Source organism: Myotis yumanensis, unplaced genomic scaffold, assembly GCF_028538775.1.
Source record: "Myotis yumanensis isolate MYYU_CA2020_CCGP unplaced genomic scaffold, mMyoYum1.0.hap1 SCAF_14, whole genome shotgun sequence".
NCBI classification, from domain to species: domain Eukaryota; kingdom Metazoa; phylum Chordata; class Mammalia; order Chiroptera; family Vespertilionidae; genus Myotis; species Myotis yumanensis.
In genome coordinates, this window is record NW_027223765.1 from 2825484 (window position 1) to 2844324 (window position 18841).

Consider the following 18841-nt stretch of genomic DNA (forward strand, 5'->3'; position numbering starts at 1 on the left):
GAAGAGACTTTTAATACAAGAGGGCAGGGCGGGCGGGCAGGACTTAAATAGGGGACAGCGTCAGGAGCCTGCGGCCGTGGGCCTGGGGGCCCTCCGCAAGGGGATGATGCACACGGAGTTCCGAGCCTCTTTGATCCGCCACCATCGGCCCAGCCTGCGGGGCGAGGGAGGAGGGAGAAGCTGAGGCCGGGGCAGCCCCCAGTCCCACCCCAGGTCCCACCCAGCCGCCAGCCAGTGCCCTTCCCCACCCTCCCCTCCAGGGCGCCTCCTACCTGTGCTCCTGCCCCACCCCGGCCACCAGGAAGTCCCCGGCGCTGGAGAACTTGAGGCTATTGATGAAGCCGACCTGGGAGAGGGGGTGATGGCAGAGGGATGAGTGCACCCCCCCTCGCCACGGCCTGCACCTCAGGGTCGAGGCTTGGCCTTAGCTGACCTGCCTTCCACCCCTGCTCCGCCTCCTCCCGCCCCCCAACCAGCCCTCACCCCTGGGCTGGGGCCTCGGCCTCCACACGAGCTTTGTGAGGACTAAGGAGACAGTGTACGCCAAGCACGTCAGTGTGGCCCAGGGCCAGGCCCCTGGCTGTGGGGCCCGGAGACCCCATCGCCATCACCCTTGACCCAAGCTCTGCACTTCACCAGACGTCACTGACAGACCTGCCACTCTTCCCTCGGTCACCCAAGTGGGCGCCCCAGCTCAGCATCAACCTGGCACTGCCACACAGAGCCCATCGCAGGGCCGGGCCGCCACACCTGTGCCCGTGGGCTCCCTGCCTCGTACCCAGCACCCAGGGGGGAGGGAGAGGAAGGAGCAGGGAGGGTTCTGCCGGGCCCCGGGCTAGGAGAGGAGGCTCCCTCCTGCTAGAAAGACAGTCCAGGGACCTTGGGGTGCGGCCAAGATGGCCGGGCACTCGGGCCCACTCACCAGGGGGATGTCGCAGAGAGGGTCGAGCTGCCGGAAGCCCTCCCCACACCGCCAGAGCCGCACGCAGGCGCTGTGGGAGCCTGGGGGGGAGGGCGACAGTGAGCACCGCACCAGCCGGGGCCCCCTCTGCCGCAGGGCACTCACCACCCAGGACGCTCACCGGTGGCCACGAGGTCTGTGTTGAGCAGGGCGGCCACTGACGACACCCAGAAGGGCTGCTCCAGGCCCGGCTCCCCCCGCAGCCCGTGGGCCTCCCGCTGCAGGGCAAGCGGCCGTTTCTTGGAGAGGCCCCACAAGGCCAGGGAGCTGGGGACAGGGAGCACAGTGAGGGCCAGGCAGGCAGGCAGGGCACACCGGCCGGGCGCAGCAGGCGACCTGAGCTCTCCCCACTCAGCGCCTGCACCTGTGAACCCGTTACAACTGCTGCCAGGCAGGGGCCCAGGGGCTGGGCCGTGGGGGGGCACCTCTTACCCGTCGTCGGCGCCCGACACCATGTGCTCCTCGTTGATGAGCTGAATGTTGTCAATGGAGCCCCTGAGAAAGGAGCAGTGAGGGGTGCCCCCTACGGGCGCGCCCGCCCCCGTGCCCGGCTGTCCCCGCAGCCTTACTGGTGGCCGTAGAAGACGAGCTGGGACTCCTCGGGGATCTTCCACACGCGCACGGTGCCGTCCCGGCCGCCCGCCGTCACGCAGCACTCCCTGCTCAGAGCGTCCAGCGCAGCCACCGCGTCCTGGTGCCCGAAGCTGGAGGGGCACAGAGCCTGGGTCACCCACGATCGCGCACGTGCGCACGGGCACACGCACACCCTCCCCACGCTCACTCACAGCGTCTCCACGTAGGAGTTCTCCGCCACATTCCACACCTTCACCGAGCGGTCGTGGGACGTGCTGTAGAGCTGGTGGGTGCCTCGGCGGAACGCCAGCCCCTGGGGGGCGCGGAGAGAGGGCAGGGGCTGGGCTGCAGGCGGCAGAGGGCACAGGGAGCCAGCTCCCCAGGCCGCTGTGGGCCACTTCTGTGCCACCCTGCCTGCAGGCGGCGGCCGCTCACCTGCCCTGGCAGCGGCAGTCTTCCCAGAGGCCTCCCTGCTCCTGGGGCAGCTCCACCCAGCCCCCCGGCTCTCTCCCGTCATGACTGACCACGCCACTCACTTAGCCAACGTGCAGGCTCCCAGCTCCCTGAGCCTCAGCCACCCCATCCCCAGGCCTGGCCGCCCGGCACTCCCTGAAGGTCCCGCACAGAGGGCCACTCCTCACCGACACGGCGTCCCGGTGCCCCGTGAAGGTGTACAGGTGCCTGCAGCTCGGGGCCTCCCAGATGAGGATGAGCTTGCTGCGGTCGCCCGAGGCCTATGGGGAGGAGGACAGTGGCCACAGGCGCCCGTGTGCCCAGACCTCTCACCGCCCCAGGGCCCACCGGCCTTACCAGGTACTTGCCGTCGGAAGAGATGGCCATGCAGAGCACGTGGCTGCTGTGGCCGGGGGGCTGCCCCTCCGCGCCCTTCTTGGCGCGTGGGATCACGTGAAGCTTCCGTCCACTCTCCACGCTCCCTGCACGGGGAAGAGAGGCGGCTGGGATAGGCGAGAGGTCTGGTGCCACCCCCTCCAGGGCAGCGTGGGGCCCTGGACAAGCCCTGGCCTCAGGTCAGATCTGGCTCAGCCCCTGAGAGGTCACCTCAGTTTCCTCATCTGTGAAGTGGGGACAATACCCTAAAGGGCAGCCATGCAGCCCCGGAGGAGGGAGGGAAGTGCTTTGGGACGGACGGTTCTCCTGCTCCTGTGGGCAGAGGAGGCCGGACCCAGGAGGCCGGGACAGGGTCCTCTAGTCCAGGCCCTGCAGCACGGACCCCCAACTCCTGCCGCTGCTCCCATCTCAATGACAGTGACGGGGCGCTCAGGAGCCCCTCCTGGGCAGAAGCTGCCACAGTCACCCAGAGACTTCTGGGGACACACCTGCTTCCAGAAGCTTCCCCATCAGGCCTTAGGTTGTCCTGATTCCTCCTTCCACCCAGACCAGCCCCGCAGATGGTCCCTGGGGGCTGCACCCCGCCAGGCACTCACTCACACTTAATGATGGTGCAGTCTTTGGCGGCGGAGAAGATGGCCAAGTCGTCGGGGGTGATAACCAAGCATGTGATGGAGAGCTGGTGGCCCCGTAAGACTCGAATGTCGGCTGGGGCTGGGGCCTGGATCTGGGCAGGCAGGACTGGGTCACTGCGACTGGGGGGAGGGAAGCACCCCCACCTACACACTCCCATCTACACACACGCACGCACACAAACACACCACCCTTCCCCATCTCCCCACCCAGAAGGAAATCAGACCCAGGGCTGCAAGCCCACCATGTCCCTGAGCAAAGACCCCGCAGCCTGAGTCCCCAGTTGGGTCATCTGCCCACCAACCCAGGTGGGACCCCCAATTCCCTCCCATCTTACACCCAAGTGCCCCGCCCACTCACCTCCTTCGCCACCGACTTCTGCAGCCTGCCCCTCTGCTCGAGCTGCAGGGAGAGGACTGGGTGAGGGCCCCCGAGCCAGACCAGCCCACTCCTTCCTCCCACCATTGGGCCTCCACACGCACCACGTCCTCCTTCAGGCGCCCCGCCACCTGGTCCTCCTCAAACTCACGGGCCTCGGCCTTCTCGTCCTCTGTGCCAGGCAGAACAGACCAGTAAACCAGGGCAAGACCCGCTTGGCTTTCCCTTCTGATCCCCACCCACCACCTCAGTCCCGGGCCCCAACATGGGGGCCCTGTCCCCTGGGAAGTCCAGGCTGCCTCGGGCACAGGGGAGGCAGGGCCAGTGTCTCCTCCTGCCCACCGCCTGCCTTTACTTACCAGATCTGTCTACACACCCCCCGCCCCCAGGTCACCCATGAGACCACCCTCCCACAGGGCAGCCCACTGGGCACCTGTGCCAGTCACCCATCAGGGGCAGGCGCTGCAGAGGCCCCGCCCCTCACCTGCCCGCTCTGGGCTCACCTTGCTGCCGGAGCTGCTCAAGGTAGAGCTTGGCCAGGCGCAGCTTCTTCTCCTGCGCGGTCTCCTCCAGCTCCTCCTGCTCCTCCTCCTCTGTCCTCCTGGGAGCGAGGCTGAGGGCGGGGGCTGGGTTAGAGGGAGCTCACCCCACTCCGCTGGCACTAGGACTGGCTGCTCCCCCTGCCCGTCACCGCCCCCATCCCCTGCCAGCGCATGGACAGTGCTTACACCAGCAGAAAACAAGGGGACTTAGCAAGGGCCCACCCAGCGCTGACAGCGCGAAAACAGACCCCGGCCCAGAGGCCACGGTGGCTCCCTCGTCCCTGCAGGGAACAGGAAGGTTCCACAGGCCCCTGAGAAAAGCAGGTCACGAATGAAGGGTCAGGAGCCAAAATGGCTTCAGACGTCTCGACAGCAACCCTGACAGCAGGCAGACACGTTCCGCACACAAAATCCTGCAGAAAAATGCTAAGTGCTGGAATTCCACGCGTTACACCATCGATGACAAGTGACGACAGTGTCCAATGTCCAAAGTGCCACAGAATTGGTTCTTTCTCCTTCTTTTAAGGACGGGGACCCAACCCGGCGAGCAGGCAGCTCAGAGCAACCGCCGACCACCCCAGGAGAGGGGAGCAGCCAGCCCGACCCGCGGCCAGGCCCTGAGGCAGACAGGTGGGGCCTGTCACCACCTCCCTGCCACGGCGTCCACCTGAGGACCAGATGGCACTGAAGCTTCGTGGTCTTCACTCGCCCTCGTGCTGCTGCAGCTCCGCTCCCCATCCTTGCCTGCCCCTGACGTCACGCAAGACAAGCCCTCCACTGACTCGCTCCTGGGAGCTGGACGAAGGTCACAGGACTCAGAAGCAGAAAACCCGGGACAGCCGCTCCCCCTGATCACACGCTGGCACATATCCAGTCCCTGGCGGGTCCCCCAGCGGGTTCCCGGACTCATTCATGACCTTGCCCATGACTTTCCCAGGAAGGAACTTGGAAACGCTCAAGGCCAGACCACGCTCCTTAGAACACAGCCAAGGTCAGAACTTCTACTCAGTTTACCCAAACTCATCAGACAGGACACAAACGAAAATGAAGGGAAGCACACACTATATGATCCTCCCATGGAACATTCTGGAAAAGGCAAGACCCCAGGGGCAGTGGCTGGGGCGGGAGGACTGACTGGGGAGCTGGGGATTCTGGCGGGAGAGGAAACCCTGCTGTATCCACAACCCACAGAACTATACACGAAGCAAGGTGAACGGCACTGTCCGCAAATTATACCCGAGCGAGAAGACAAAAAAGAAGAAAGAGGAGCCCAGCCAGCGTGGCTCTGGGGCTGAGCATCCACCTATGAACCAGGAGGTCACGGTCAGGGCACATGCCCGGGGTTGCAGGCTCCATCCCCAGTGTGGGGTGTGCAGGAGGCAGCCGATCCATGATTCTCTCATCATTGGTGTTTCTATCTCTCCCTCCCTCTCCCTTCCTCTCTGAAGTCAATAAAAATATTTTTTTTAAAAGGAGGAGGAGGAAAGAAGGAAGAAACCAAATAAATTACTAGCTCCAGTCAGGAATGGCAGCTGGGACTTCTAAGTTTCTGCAAATCGTCTCGCTGTTAACCTGAGTGGTGGGTGCACAGAGATGTATCTTGTCCTCGTCACTGTCTGTAGCATTGCATTGCATTAAGGCTTCTGTATCTAACATATGTCACATTTTTATTGTTGTTGTAAGTCCTCACCCGAGGATACTTTTCCCTTTGATTTTAGACAGAGTGGGAGGGAGCGAGAGAGAGTGAGACAAACATCATCCATTGGTTGCCACCCACATGCACCCGGACCAGGGCCGGAGATCCAACCTGCAACCCAGGTCCTGACCAGGAATCGAACCTGCGACCCTCCTGTCCACAGGCCAACGCTCTAATCACTGAGCAAAACCAGCCAGGGCCCACAACACATTTTAAAGGCATTTCAAAGTGTTTAACAAAGGGCTTGGTACACACACAGCCATGTACCCTTAGGACTAAGAAAAGTATATTAAGTCTTTCTGTGAGCAGGTGAAGGCCAACAAAATGCAATTTTGGAAGCAGAATTTCCCAAGCCAGCTTTCTGTTTCAATCCTCACCCCAGGATATTTTTTCATTGGTTTCTAGAGAGAATGGGAAGAAGGGAGGGATGGAGGGAGGGAGGAGAAGAGAGAGAGAAACATCGACATGAGAGACACAGGTCAATTGCCTGCCTCTGCATGCGCCCCTACGGGGGCTGGGAACCTGCAACCAAGGTATGTTGGGAATCAAACCCTCGACCCCACGGTGCACCTGCCAACACTCCATCCAGCGCCAAAGCCAACTCTTCTGGCACCCACCCCCGGGCCTTCCACCCTCTTCCAGTCCGCCACTTACACCCCGGACTTGGCTGATCCCCGAATGCCTTCCCTGCCTCTCCACGAGGGACTTCTCCCCAGGCCCAATTTCAGTGTCCCCTCCTCTGTTCCCTGAACACACAATGTAATTCTAGTCCCCTTCCCACACCTTCAGTCTCCACTGCCTGCTCCTCTCTGCACTCTCAAAAGTGAAGCAATTGCAGGGCCTCTGCTGAGCGCCAGGAGCGAGACCACTGACTGGGAAACCGTGGGGAAGGGAATGAAGAACGAGCCGGCATTGCTTGTATCCCTCTCCCCGTCCAGGTCGGTGCACCTGTGCTCCGCTCCCTGCCCTGAGCCAGCGAGGTCTCAAGGTCTCCCATTGGGACTGGGGGGAGGGGGCCCCTCCCCACACAGAGACCCTGCAGGGAAGGAGATGAGACTTCTCGGGATCAGAAACCGGATTTAGAGCCAAAATCTGAGCCAAGGACCCGAGATCTGGGTTCTAGGCCCGCATCCGCCCGACTCACGGAGACTGCCACAAAGCGCGGGCCTCAGGGGTCGCTTCCACCACGTGGAAAGAAGGGCTCACCTCTCGCTCTCGGAGTCGCTGGAGATCTCCTCGTTCATCCTGCCGCCACCCTTAGACTTGCCCCGGTCCCGGGCGGAGTCGGCCTGGGAATTATACGATCCTTCCTGTGGTCAGGGTCCCGGCCACTCCGGCCCTGACCTAGGGCCCCTTCCGGTCTCCCGAGGGCTCTGGGGCTGGGCAAGGCCTTGGGCCCCGCTCAAGTGCAAGGCCTCCCAGGATTCGGCCGGCGGACTGGGACGCCGCTGACTCCAGCTTTAGTCCCGGGAGAAGGGCGGGCAGGGCACGGAGGGGCTGGGAGGGGATGGAGGCGGGATGACGGCGGTCCCAACTGCGGGTCGGACCCCGGGCCGCAGGAACGCCATGCTCACCTTTCGCCGCCGCTTGCCGGCCCCCGCACCGGCTCGGGCCCCCGAGGCCGGCTTCCCCCGCTTTCGAGCCACCGCAGTCGCCGACATGCTGCCCGCCGGTGTGTGGCAGCGGACGCCGAGCACTCACGTGGCGGCTGAACCCGGCGGTCTGGCAACACTCCGCGCCCTGATAGGCCCCCACTGCCCGGCGGGCCCCGCCTCCCGCGACTCCATTGGTCCCTTTGATAGGCTCTGCCACGCCCCCAAGCACCCATAGGGCTCTCGCCTGTGGCCACGCCCCCTAGAGCTCCCATAGGCTCCCGCGCCGGGCTCTTCCTGCCCGAAGCTGGGGCGCGTGCGCACCGCAGCTCAGCTGCCATCTAAGGAGGGGCGAACGGGGCGGAAAAGGGAGGGAGGGGCCTTCTCTGTGTTTTCGCCCCTTAGACGCTTGGGGGCGCCAGAGATGCGGGGTTCGAGTCCCAGAACGTGACTCCACCCCGTCAGGGGCGGGGACCAGGGTGTACCAGTCTGGCACTAGAGAGCTGGTGGGGGGGGGGGGAGTCGGGGGAGGGGGGAGAATCCAGGCAGCTCCGGAGGAAGGAAGGCAGTGTCCACACCTGGGACCAAGGTCCCTGGGCACTGGTGGACACGCATGGCATGCCCCGGCCCAGGGAGCAGCCCTAAGGGCGCGTCAGCCCTCTGGGCCCTGGCAGTGTGGGATCCTGTCCACCCATTTCTGGGACAGGCTGCAGGCAGCGGCCTGACCCAGCCTCTGACTCACCCGCCTAGTGACCAAATAGCTGGAATCCTACACCACCACAGCCCAGCTTTTCCCCGCCTCTGGCGATGGTCAGGAAGTCCCTCCCTAAGTCACACTTCAGGCTGACAGAGGGTTGCTAGCGGGGCCCCTAGAACTGGGACTGCCCTGGCAGGTCCTGATACTGGGCCCGGAGGCCGCCATCTCTCCCAGGTCCCTGCTTCTCTTAGGTGAGTGCCCTATGGCCCTCGTCCGCAGGGCAGGGCAGGGTGGGACTGCCCTTGCCCGCTGGCAATTTAAGGCCACTGGGACCCCGGCTGACACCCCAAAACTATTGAGCTCACTGGAGAGGGTTTCTGTGTCACTGGGTCCCAAGGGAAACAGATCTGGCCCCAGGGGTGCTGCCCCCTGGCTCCACTGCCCATTCTCCTCCATAGCTGGGGTGACTCAGCCCAGCACCCATGCCAGTCCCAGGCAGCTGAGAAGGGGGAGGAGCAGGCAGAGCCTGGAGTGCTCTGGAGGGAGGAGGAGCCCATAAGTGGGAGGGAATACTTGCGTTTCACTTTCTCTACCCCCTGGACAAACTGGAGAGCCAGAGAGGGGAGGGGCCACTCTTCCTTGACCGCAGTGGGCACACTGGACAGGGCCCTGGCCTGACCCCAGGACCAGGGACAAGGCATGTCTGGGGTGCAGAGAACGGGTTCTGGGCAGGGGCTGGGAATGTGGAATGGGGGGGGGGGCAGGGTGGCGCCGGGATGGGGGGAGGGGGCGGGGCCAGCTCACCAAAGGGCACACCCAGAGTGGGGCAGGGTGGTGCTGTACCAGCCAGGTGGGGTGCAAAGCCATAGAAGCCTAAGGCCCTCTCTGTGCCCCCAGCCAGCCATGGCTCCGAAACGCAAGCCCCCTGCGCAGTGTGAGGGCCCTGACAAGAAGAAGGGACGGCAGGGGACAGAGGAGGACAACTTCCGCTCCACTGCGGAGGCCCTCAAGGCCGCGCCCACAGAGAAGCGCACTGTCCGAGTGGACCCCTCCTGTTCTCTCAGCCACAAGCCTGGGGCCCAGGTAAGCAGTAGCCCCCAGCCAGGCCCGGAGCCTGCCCTCCTGGGTCAAGTACACTCAGACCTGCTCCCCTCCCCACTGGGCTGGGCTCTGGCCACGGCACTCAAGGGTCCCAAGTCAGCCTAGTCTCCCAGACCCTAAAGGTCAGACAGGACCACATCTCATCAGACCTGGGAAGCTGCTGTCTGCTCTTTTTTAAATTTATTTTTAATGTGTGTTTACTGATTTTGGAGAGGAAGGGAGAGGGAGGGAGATAGAAACATCAATGATGAGAATCATTGATCAGCTGCCTCCTGCATGCACCACACTGGGGATTGAGCCCACAACCTGGGCATGTGCCCTGACTGGGAATCGAACCTTGACCTACTAGTTAATAGGTCCACACTCAATCACTGAGCCATGCCTGCTGTCAGGCCTCCTGTCTGCTCTTTAGACCGCAGGACAGGCCCTGGGCTTCTTAGGCCACTCCCTACCACACTTAAAGCCGGGCTCACCTGCGTCCCCTCAGACCAGCCCACAGGGGAGGGCTGTGTCCCCTTGAGATCCTCCCTGGCCAGAGCCTGTCTCCCTCAGTCCCCACCCCAGAACACAGCTGCATCCTGTTCTCCCAGAACCTCCCCCACTTCCCGAGGTGAGCCATGTCCCCTCAGACTCCAGGGACGGGAAGTAGCTGAGCGCGGTGGGCACCCCTGAAGGCTGTCAATTGCAGGGAGAGGTGGGCCAGTCCAAGCTCAGCTACTTCCCGTCCCTGGAGGATGCAAAGGCAGAACTATGACCCCCTCAAGCCTCCCCAGCCAGGGCCTCCTCTGCCACCCGATGCAGTCAGACCCCTGTGAGGTGCGGCCGCCCATGCCAGCCTGCCCTCCCCTGCCCCCTGGCCCAGGTGCACGAGGACTACGACTGCACCCTGAACCAGACCAACATCGGGAACAACAACAACAAGTTCTACATCATCCAGCTACTGGAGGACGGCGGGCGCTTCGCCTGCTGGAACCGCTGGGGCCGCGTGGTGAGTGCCCGCCAGATCCCACCTCCCCCACCTCTCCCAGCTCAGCACAGGCCCCAGCTGCCCAGGGTCCCACCGAAAACTCAGGCCCGAGGCCCCAGATGCTGACCGTCCCAGGCGCCCAGCACAGGGCCTGGCACCGCAGGCCAGCAAGTGCTATGGTGGCAGCGCGGTGGGCACCCCTGAAGGCTGTCAATTGCAGGGAGAGGTGGGCCAGTCCAAGCTCAGCTACTTCCCGTCCCTGGAGGATGCAAAGAAGGACTTCGAGAAGAAATTTAAGGACAAGACCAAGAACAGCTGGGCGGAGCGGGAGCACTTCGTGGCCCAGCCCGGCAAGTACACCCTCATCGAAGTGCAAGGCGAGGAGGAGGCCCAGGAGGCTGTGGTGAAGGTGAAGTGGCCGCCAGGGAGTGGGCGGGCCCAGGGCTGAGGGAGGGGACGCGCGACCCAGTGCCCTGGGCTCTGCCACTGCCCGCTGTGCAAGCTCAGGCCAGACCTGCCTCTCACCTCGGCCTGGCCCTGCCCAGGTGCAGTCCCTTTGCACCCAGGTGGACGGAGGCCCCGTGAGGACCGCGTTTCGGCGCGTGCGGCCCTGCTCCCTGGACGCACCCACACAGAAGCTCATCACCAACATCTTCAGCAAGGACATGTTCAGTGACGCCATGGCCCTCATGAACCTGGGTGAGGACCCCGGGGCCAGGCCGGGGGGCAGAGGCCGGGGGGCAGGGCCCAGGGGTGGCAGCGGGCTGAGCCTCCCCACTCCCCCCTCCCCCAGATGTGAAGAAGATGCCCCTGGGGAAGCTGAGCAAGCAGCAGATCGCTCGGGGCTTCGAGGCCCTGGAGGCCCTGGAGGCGGCCCTGAAAGGCCAGGCGGACGTGGCCGGTGGCCGCAGCCTGGAGGACCTGTCCTCCCACTTCTACACCCTCATTCCCCACAACTTCGGCCGCAGCCGGCCCCCGCCCATCAACTCCCTGGAGCTCCTGCGGGCCAAGAAGGACATGCTGCTGGTGAGGCCGGGAGGGGCGGGGGGAACCAGACAGGAGGGGGCAGGTGGCCCAGCAGGCAGCCATGGACTGGGATGGGCAGGCCAGCGGACAGAGGGCTGGGTGGGTGAGCAGGTGGACAGACGTGCGGGATGGCTACGGTGCCAGTCCTGTGGGAGGAGAGGGGGGGCGGGAGGTCACGTGGATGAGCCCCTGGTGCGTCACCTTAGGTGCTGGCGGACATCGAGCTGGCCCAGACCCTGCAGGCAGCCCCCGAGGAGGAGGAGAAGGTGGAGGAGGTGCCGCACCCCCTGGACCGAGACTACCAGCTCCTCAGGTGCCAGCTCCAGCTGCTGGACCCAGAGGCGCCTGAGTACAAGGTGGGCTGGGCCTCGAGGAGCAGCCGGGCTAACCGTGGCACCGTCCCTCTGCCCACTGGCCACGGTCCCTTGCCCTTGGCCTTCCTCCCCATGTCTCTAGGGCTTGAGCTCTGAGAGCCCCGCCACTGGGGGACCAGTCGGGGTTCACCCGTGCCTCTGGCCCTTGCCACCCCACTCCCGCTCTCCCCCAGGTGATCCACACCTACTTGAAGCAGACTGGCAGCAGCTACAGGAGCCCAGTGCTACGGCACGCTTGGAAAGTGAACCGAGACGGGGAGGTGAGGGAGCCCCGAAGCCCTCCCCAGCCCTGCCCTGACCGGGGAGATGGTGTCCTGGCTTAGGTGTCCCTGACTGAATCATCTTAGCCACTGTGACCCGTTTCCACTGGGCCTGGGCTTGTGGGTGTGTGCATGAGGGTGTGAGTGCCCAGGGGGACCCAGGCCTCAGTCGGACCCCCGAGCCGGTGGGCACGGCTCTCCTGTTCCGCACCCCCCACCCCAGGGAGACAGGTTCCAGGCCCACTCCATGCTGGGCAACCGCAGGCTGCTGTGGCACGGCACCAACGTGGCCGTGGTGGCCGCCATCCTCACCAGCGGGCTGCGCATCATGCCGCACTCCGGCGGCCGCGTGGGCAAGGGCATCTACTTCGCCTCGGAGAACAGCAAGTCGGCCGGCTACGGTGAGGCGCCCTCGGCCCAGCCCTGGCGGCCATGGGGAGGTGGCAGAGGCCCGAGACTGCAGGTGGACGGTGCCCTCATCAGGCCATGGAGATGGGCACCCAGGCCAGGAAGGTGGAGTGGGGAGGAGAGAGTCCGTGAGGGACACGCAGGAGGCGGTAGCAGCTGTGGGAAAAGGCCCCAGGGGTCTCTAGTGACCCGCAAGTTCCTATCCAGAGGTGTCTTCACGGGGGGACCTCAGCCAGGCTGACCTCGGCCTTGGAACCACCCACCACCCACCTGAGACAGCCAGGCCCAGGGCAGATGGGGAAAACTTCTGGGAGGTGTGAGGTGGCCAAGGCCAGGGCCAAGGGGTCGGGCAGGGGGCAGATGAGCCTAAGGAGGAGTCGGGGTGGCCACAGGGGCGGTGCCGCGGTCCCAGGCCAGGGGTGAAGGGTGCGAGTGGCAGAGCGGCCAGGGAGAAAAGCCCCCACCGCGTCTGTCCCTGGGAGGCCATGGCCAACCTTGGGGAGGGCAGCCGGGGGGCAAGGCCTGGCCCCAGAGCCCAGGAGTGGGGGGAATGGGAGGGAGTGTGGCCAGGACGAGGGGTGCTTTAAGGAGGAAGCGTGGGCAGCCTTTTGTGCTGGGGCCCAGGGAGAGGAGGATCCCATGCAGCAGCCAGGGGCTCAGGGAGTCAGGCGGGGGCCCAGCTGCCCCACCTGAGCCGCCGTGTCCCCCAGTTACCACCATGTCATGTGGGGCCCACCACATCGCCTACATGTTCCTGGGGGAGGTGGCCTTGGGCAGAGAGCACCACATCACGGCTGATGACCACAGCTTGAAGCAGCCACCCCCCGGCTTCGATAGCGTCGTCGCCCGAGGCCACACGGAGCCTGGTGAGTCCCAGGCCTCAGAGGCTGCGCAGGGAGAGGGGGCGCGGAGGCCAGGGCCCAGGATGCTTTCAGGAGGAGGCAGCAGAGAAGCGGCTGGGGAGCAGCAGGCTTCCTCCCTGCAGCCATTCCCTTTGTCATCCAACAATCATCCTGGGTATCCAGGAGGGCTTCAAAGAGGAGGTGTCAGTGACTGAGCATCAAAAGATGAGTAGGTGGCCCTAGCCAGTGGCTAGAGCATTGGCCTGTGGACTGAAGTGTCCCAGGTTCAATTCCCAGCAAGGGCACATGCCCGAGTTGCAGGCTCAATGGTGTTCCTATTTCTCCCTCTCCCTCTCCTTTCTTCTTTGAAATCAATAAAAACATTAAAAAATTAAAAATTAAAAAGAGATGAGTAGATGTCTCCCAGGCAAAGGAATGGAGGGGGATGACTCAGGCAGAAGGCCTGTGCCGTGGTTTGGAGGTGGGCAGGGCGGGAAGTGTGCGCATTCCCCGTGGCAGAAGAGGAGAGCATAGTGGCCGAACGTACCCTGGAGGCCAAGGACCCTCAGGTCACCCCTGGCCCTTGCTGTGTACGCAGATCCCACCCAGGACACGGAGCTGGAGCTGGACGGCCGGCGAGTGGCAGTGCCCCAGGGCCGGCCCAAGCCCTGCCCCGAGTTCAGCGATTCCTCCTTCTCCCAGAGCGAGTACCTCATCTACCAGGAGAGCCAGTGCCGCCTGCGGTACCTGCTGGAGGTGGGCCTCTGAGAGCCACCCTCACCCAGGCCCTGCCGGGGAGAGACTGCCGTCTCAGTCTTCTCGCCCAGACCCTGCGCCCATGTCACCGCTTCTCGCTCCCAAATCTCCCTTCTGTGTCCCAGGCAGTGGTCCCCACCCCCTCCAATCCCCACTGACCTGGCCTGGCTGTGGCCCCGAGTCTCGCCTGCTAACGTGACAGGAGTGAGGGACTGGCGGTATCCCTGGGTCACAATGCCCAGCCTCTTCAGGGCTGTGTCGTCAGAGGGGCACAGGCTGAGGGTGTCAGACCCCTTACCCACCTGAGCTGTCCACCAGGCCCAGCCTGTCCATCCCAGAGGTGTGACCGCCAGTGGAGGCTGGACAGCAGGCAGCAAGTTTATTAAACACTGTCCACTCACCCCAGGTCCCGACTGTCTGTGCTGTGGCCACACAAGCCTGGGCTCCCTTCCTCTCCACAATGACCCCCCACCCACAGCCCACGGCAGCTTGGGCCCCACCCACCCTGGTCCATCTGTGTCCGTCACTGCAACCACCCGCTGCCCCTGATCACTGAGCTTTCAAAGGCGGCCCTCACCGTCCACTCAGACCTGGCGGCCACCTGGGGACCCACCTGGGGGTCTGTCCGCTGGCCCGCACGTGGCCAGGCAAACCGAGCATCGCTCCTGGCTCGGCATCAACATGTCTCAGATCTGCATGTTCTAATCCAGCTGAGCACACGCCGAGCGCCCAGCTCTGCCACCGTGAACGATGCCCGTTAGCACCGGGGGGTCACCCTACCCAGACCCGAGGGTGCGGGTGCTGTGTCGGCCTCTCCAGCTCCAATCCAACACCACAGGGTCCCTTCCTTCTCCCCAGCCCCACACTCACACCTGCTTCTCTAACAGTACGCACCTCCATTTCCGTCAGCATCAGTCCATTTACTTGTTGGCTCCATCCCACCCGAAAAGGAGATGCAGAACCGCCGTGCCATGCCACCGTGAGCACACGCTTTCTGAGCGGGGCTCCCGCTCTTCACGGTTATTATTTTGTCTTTAGATGAGCAGTGAGTTTGAAACAGGTGTTTCACATGTTGCTGGGATTAGTTACGTAGTGTTTCCTTTCGGTGTAGTTATGCCATTCATTTGAAATGCAGGTAGGTTCCTTTGTTCTGCTTATACAGTGGGGCCTTGACTTACGAGTGTCCCGACTAAGGAGTTTTTTGAGATACCAGCTGTCTCAAGGGCCGATTTTTTGTATTGAGTTGATAGAGTAATTTGAGTTAACCAGCTCCTTAACAAGCTATGTCTCGGAACAAATTAAACTCGTAAGTCAAGGCCCCACTGTATTCACCTTTAGGCGGGCTTTTCCTCATCTTCACTGGCTTATTTTTTCCAACACACAGAACATTAACATAGTCCCAATTGCATAGTCCCCAGAAGTCTAATCTATACAAAAACAGGAGCTCAGAAGAGTCACCCCCGGGCCCTGCACCCCGACCACCTGCTGCGGGAAGCCAGCTTCTGGCTTAGCCTTTTGGCAAATTAAAAAGCAACAGTTACACTACAGTTTCAAGTTCAGTTGAGTGACTTTGGAGGAGCAGGCACGCTCCAGCCCCCGCGGTCCCCATCCCTCCTGCGCCGCCGCCAGCTCCTTTTCTTTGCGCTGTTCCTGCCAGGCCTGCTGAGCCCGGTCCAGGCCCGGGTGGCTCGGCACTGCCCCAGGCCTGCAGGCCTCACTGGGCAGGGAGACCAATGCCTTCTCTTCCCTCTGAACGGAAACCTCAGAATTCCAGCTTCTCCTCCTGGAGGTGAATGCCCACATTCCAGCTGTGGACGCAGCTCAGGAAGCAGAGAACCTGGTTTCCAGGTACCACTCAGCTGGGTGATAGGGGACACATTCCTTCCCTGACCGGGTATCAGCTTACTGTCTGAATAATGGAGAACTGGGCTGGGCCCTTTAAATCCCAGCAGAGGGCGTCCAACCTGGGGGTCCATGCCCTAGTCTCCGCCGCCTACATCTGTCCCCATGCTGACCGTGTGCCCGTGATGGGTCCCAGGGGTGCAAGCGTGAGCAAGACACAGACAAGGTCCCTGCTCTCCCGGGACTCACACTCCCGTAAAACAGGCTCCACACAAGCACACGCGCAGATGAGAAGCTCAGTATCAGGTGGGCAAAGCGCCAGGAAGGAAAGCAAAGCAGGGCAAAAGGTGTGGTGATGGGAAGGGGGAGCGATCCCAGGGGAGACAGGCAGTCGCCGGAAGGCCTCTCTCGAGCAGAGACTTGAGTGCGGTGAGGGGCGAGCCGTGGGCAGACCCGAGGGAAGGGTGTGCTGAGCGGGAACCCAGTCTGACACATGAGGACCCGCAAGAGGACGGCTCGGGCGGGGAGTAGGTAGGCGAGGAGGGGTGAGGTCACAGAGAGGGGATGCTGTTCTGAGGACAGGAAGCTCCTGGGGGGCTGCGAGAGGGTCACGGCCTGATGTGACCTGTTAGAGCAGCGGTTCTCAACCTTCCTAATGCCACAACCCTTTCATACAGTTCCTCATGTTGTGGTGACACCCAACCATAAAATTATTTTCGTTGCTACTTCATAACTGTAATTTTGCTACTGTTATGAATCGTAATGTAAATATCTGATATGCAGGATGTATTTTCATTGTTACAAATTGAACATAATTAAAGCATAGTGATTAATCACAAAAACAATATGTAATTATATATTCAATATGTGTTTTCCGATGGTCTTAGGCGACCCCTATGAAAGGGTCGTTCGACTGCCAAAGGGGTCGAGACCCACAGATTGAGAACCGCTGTTAGAGGGACCCGCTTCAGCCTCTGTGCAGAGAGTGGACTGCAGGGCGGGTGTCAGTCAGCAAAGCAGAAACCACTCTCGGAATCCCAGACAAGAGGAATCAGATCCAGGAAAGGAACGGAACTCACAGGGGACGGCGAGGCCACCCAACGATGAGCAACCATGGAAGCTGCTACCACTCTGAGGTTGGATCGATCCCGGAGGGAAATGGTATCCCACTGCCCAGGGACCAGGGCCACCCGCAGGCGCCAGAACCACAGAGAGGGCTGCCCGAAGGAGCGAGGTGGAGAGGCCCGGCAGAGCCAGAGCCCGAGAGAGGAATACGCTGGCTCCTCCCGCCTCCCACCCTCCGCTGTCCTGCTCTGGACTCCAGCTCCTGCCTGCTCTGGGCCCCTCACAGCACAGCCTCCAGCCTGCAGCTGGCAGCTGCTAGGACCAGGGGCTGGTGCCAGGCCCTGCCCCTCCCTTGCCAACTCCGAGTCTGTGAAGGGCCACATCAGAGTGACAGCCAGTACCATCTCCAGCAGGGGCTGGCTGCTGGGGCAGCGGAGAGAGCCTCAGTCCCAGCCTTGCACCCCTCCATGGGGCTGGCCAAACCCCCGAGAGGATGGGGGCCTGGGCAGCAGAGCCAGAGCCTGGGCAGCCTATGAGGTGAGGGGCCAGAGGGGCAAGAGGCGGGTGATGGGAATGGGGGGAGGGGGCCCTCCCATTTCGCTCTCTGCATCCCCACCCAGGGTGAAGCCCGAGCGCTGGATGGCCAACACCACCGGTCTCCTCCAGGCCACCGAAGTCGCAGGCTCCATGGGGTTGATCCTGGCGGCCATCGTGGAGGCAGCGGCCCTGCTGGGCAACGGCGCGCTGCTGGTGGTGGTGCTGCGCACGCCGGGCCTGCAGGAGGCGCTCTACCTGATGCACCTGTGCATCGTGGACTTGCTGGCGGCCGCCTCCATCATGCCGCTGGGCCTGCTGGCCGCGCCGCCGCCCGGGCTGGGCCGCGTGCGCCTGGACCCCGTGTCCTGCCGCGCCGCGCGCTTCCTCTCGGCCGCGCTGCTGCCCGCCTGCACGCTCGGGGTGGCGGCGCTGGGGCTGGCGCGCTGCCGCTTCATCGTGCACCCGCTGCGGCCCGGCGCGCGGCCGCCGCCCGGCCTGGTGCTCGCGGCCGTGTGGGCCGCCGCCGCGCTGCTGGGCGCGCTCGCCCTGCTCGGGCCGCCGCCCGGCCCGCCCCCGGCCCCGGCCCGCTGCTCCGTCCTGGCCGGCGGCCTCGGGCCCTTCCGGCCGCTCTGGGCGCTGCTGGCCTTCGCGGTGCCCGCCCTCCTGCTGCTCGGCGCCCACGGCAGCATCTTCCTGGTGGCGCGCCGCGCGGCCCTGCGGCCCCCGCCGCCCGCGCGCGGGGCCCGGCTGCGCTCCGACTCCCTGGACAGCCGGCTCTCCATCCTGCCCGCCCTGCGGCCCCGCCTGCCCGCGCGCAAAGCCGCCCTGGGGCCCGCGCTGGCCGTGGGCCAGTTCGCCGCCTGCTGGCTGCCCTACGGCTGTGCGTGCCTGGCGCCCGCCGCGCAGGCCGCCAAGGCGGAGGTGGCGGTCACCTGGGTCGCCTACTCGGCCTTCGCGGCTCACCCCTTCCTGTACGGCCTCCTGCAGCGCCCCCTGCGCCGGGCGCTGGGCCGCCTGGTGCGCCGAGCCCGGCCGCGGCGGGACTGCGCTCCGCGCACCTGGCACCCGCGGGCCCTCCTGCAGCGCCTGCGGGGACCTGCAGAGGGCCCTGCCCTGGGACCTTCTGAGGCACCAGATCAAGACCCGGACTTGGCAGGAGGGGGGACCCTCCGCATGCCCAAGGCCACCGGAGAGGAGATCTGACTCACACTGGACAGGGGCCGGAGCAAGGGGGTGGTATCACCGGGACCATCCAGCTTCCTGCCTAGGTTTCCGGCTCTGGGACGGGGAAAGGGGCCCTGCAACCTGGGAGGCCCAGAGGCTTCTGGGAGCTAGGAACCCTGGGTTCTGGGCTTAACTCGGCATGGCCTTGTGCACAGTCTTCGTTTCTCCCATCTGCACCCTGGACCATCTCTCAGGGCCTCTCAGCTTAGGTGGCTGGTCCTCAGGCCACGGAAGGAGCAGAGGTGGGCAGGATCCCCAGGGCTCACAGCCGAAGGGATGGGCCAGGCAGGGCGGGTCTGGGTTCGGGCCACAACAGGAGGAACCAGTGGAGAGACTCAGAGAGACGCCCCTGACATCCGCCCTGTAGAGACCGGACAAGCCCCGGCAAACAACCGGGTCCGCTCGGTGCTGGAGGCAGGAGGCTGGACGTGTCCCCCCGAAGGTCCCGCGGGCCCCGAACCCCGGGCTGGTGGGTTCACAGATGGGGTCCTCTGGGGCTGCCCACGCCCGTTTTCTGG

At 63.9% G+C, this 18841-nt stretch overlaps 3 protein-coding genes across 7 annotated transcripts; 2 read left to right on the plus strand and 1 right to left on the minus strand.

The window, feature by feature from the left end:
* On the minus strand, positions 1–7353 carry RRP9 (ribosomal RNA processing 9, U3 small nucleolar RNA binding protein). Its single transcript, XM_070391033.1, has 15 exons — positions 7207–7353; positions 6839–6921; positions 3898–4007; positions 3499–3566; positions 3377–3418; positions 2984–3110; positions 2345–2469; positions 2176–2268; positions 1747–1847; positions 1531–1665; positions 1394–1456; positions 1083–1228; positions 923–1002; positions 273–346; positions 1–154 (listed from the first exon to the last, which is right to left on the minus strand). Exons 1-15 carry the CDS (start codon positions 7291–7293, stop codon positions 61–63), a joined length of 1428 nt encoding a protein of 475 aa, XP_070247134.1. The 5' UTR covers positions 7294–7353; the 3' UTR covers positions 1–60.
* A 541-nt stretch (positions 7354–7894) lies between these two features.
* Positions 7895–14055, plus strand: PARP3 (poly(ADP-ribose) polymerase family member 3). Of its 5 annotated transcripts, none has more exons than XM_070391366.1 (11): positions 7895–8172; positions 8819–9004; positions 9885–10010; positions 10210–10398; positions 10541–10688; positions 10783–11015; positions 11222–11371; positions 11563–11649; positions 11873–12050; positions 12768–12923; positions 13498–14055. In XM_070391366.1, exons 2-11 carry the CDS (start codon positions 8825–8827, stop codon positions 13665–13667), a joined length of 1617 nt encoding a protein of 538 aa, XP_070247467.1. In that variant the 5' UTR covers positions 7895–8172; positions 8819–8824; the 3' UTR covers positions 13668–14055. The 5 variants fall into 5 exon arrangements, with proteins under 5 accessions (XP_070247467.1, XP_070247463.1, XP_070247466.1 ...); XM_070391362.1 differs by having other exon boundaries at positions 7899–8172; positions 10535–10688; XM_070391365.1 differs by having other exon boundaries at positions 7899–8172; positions 8823–9004; positions 10535–10688.
* Positions 14056–17030: 2975 nt separating this feature from the next.
* GPR62 (G protein-coupled receptor 62) lies at positions 17031–18827 on the plus strand. Its single transcript, XM_070391084.1, has 2 exons — positions 17031–17099; positions 17183–18827. The coding sequence occupies exons 1-2, from the start codon at positions 17056–17058 to the stop codon at positions 18300–18302; spliced, it is 1164 nt and encodes a 387-aa protein (XP_070247185.1). The 5' UTR covers positions 17031–17055; the 3' UTR covers positions 18303–18827.
* The last annotated feature ends 14 nt before the right edge of the window (positions 18828–18841 follow it).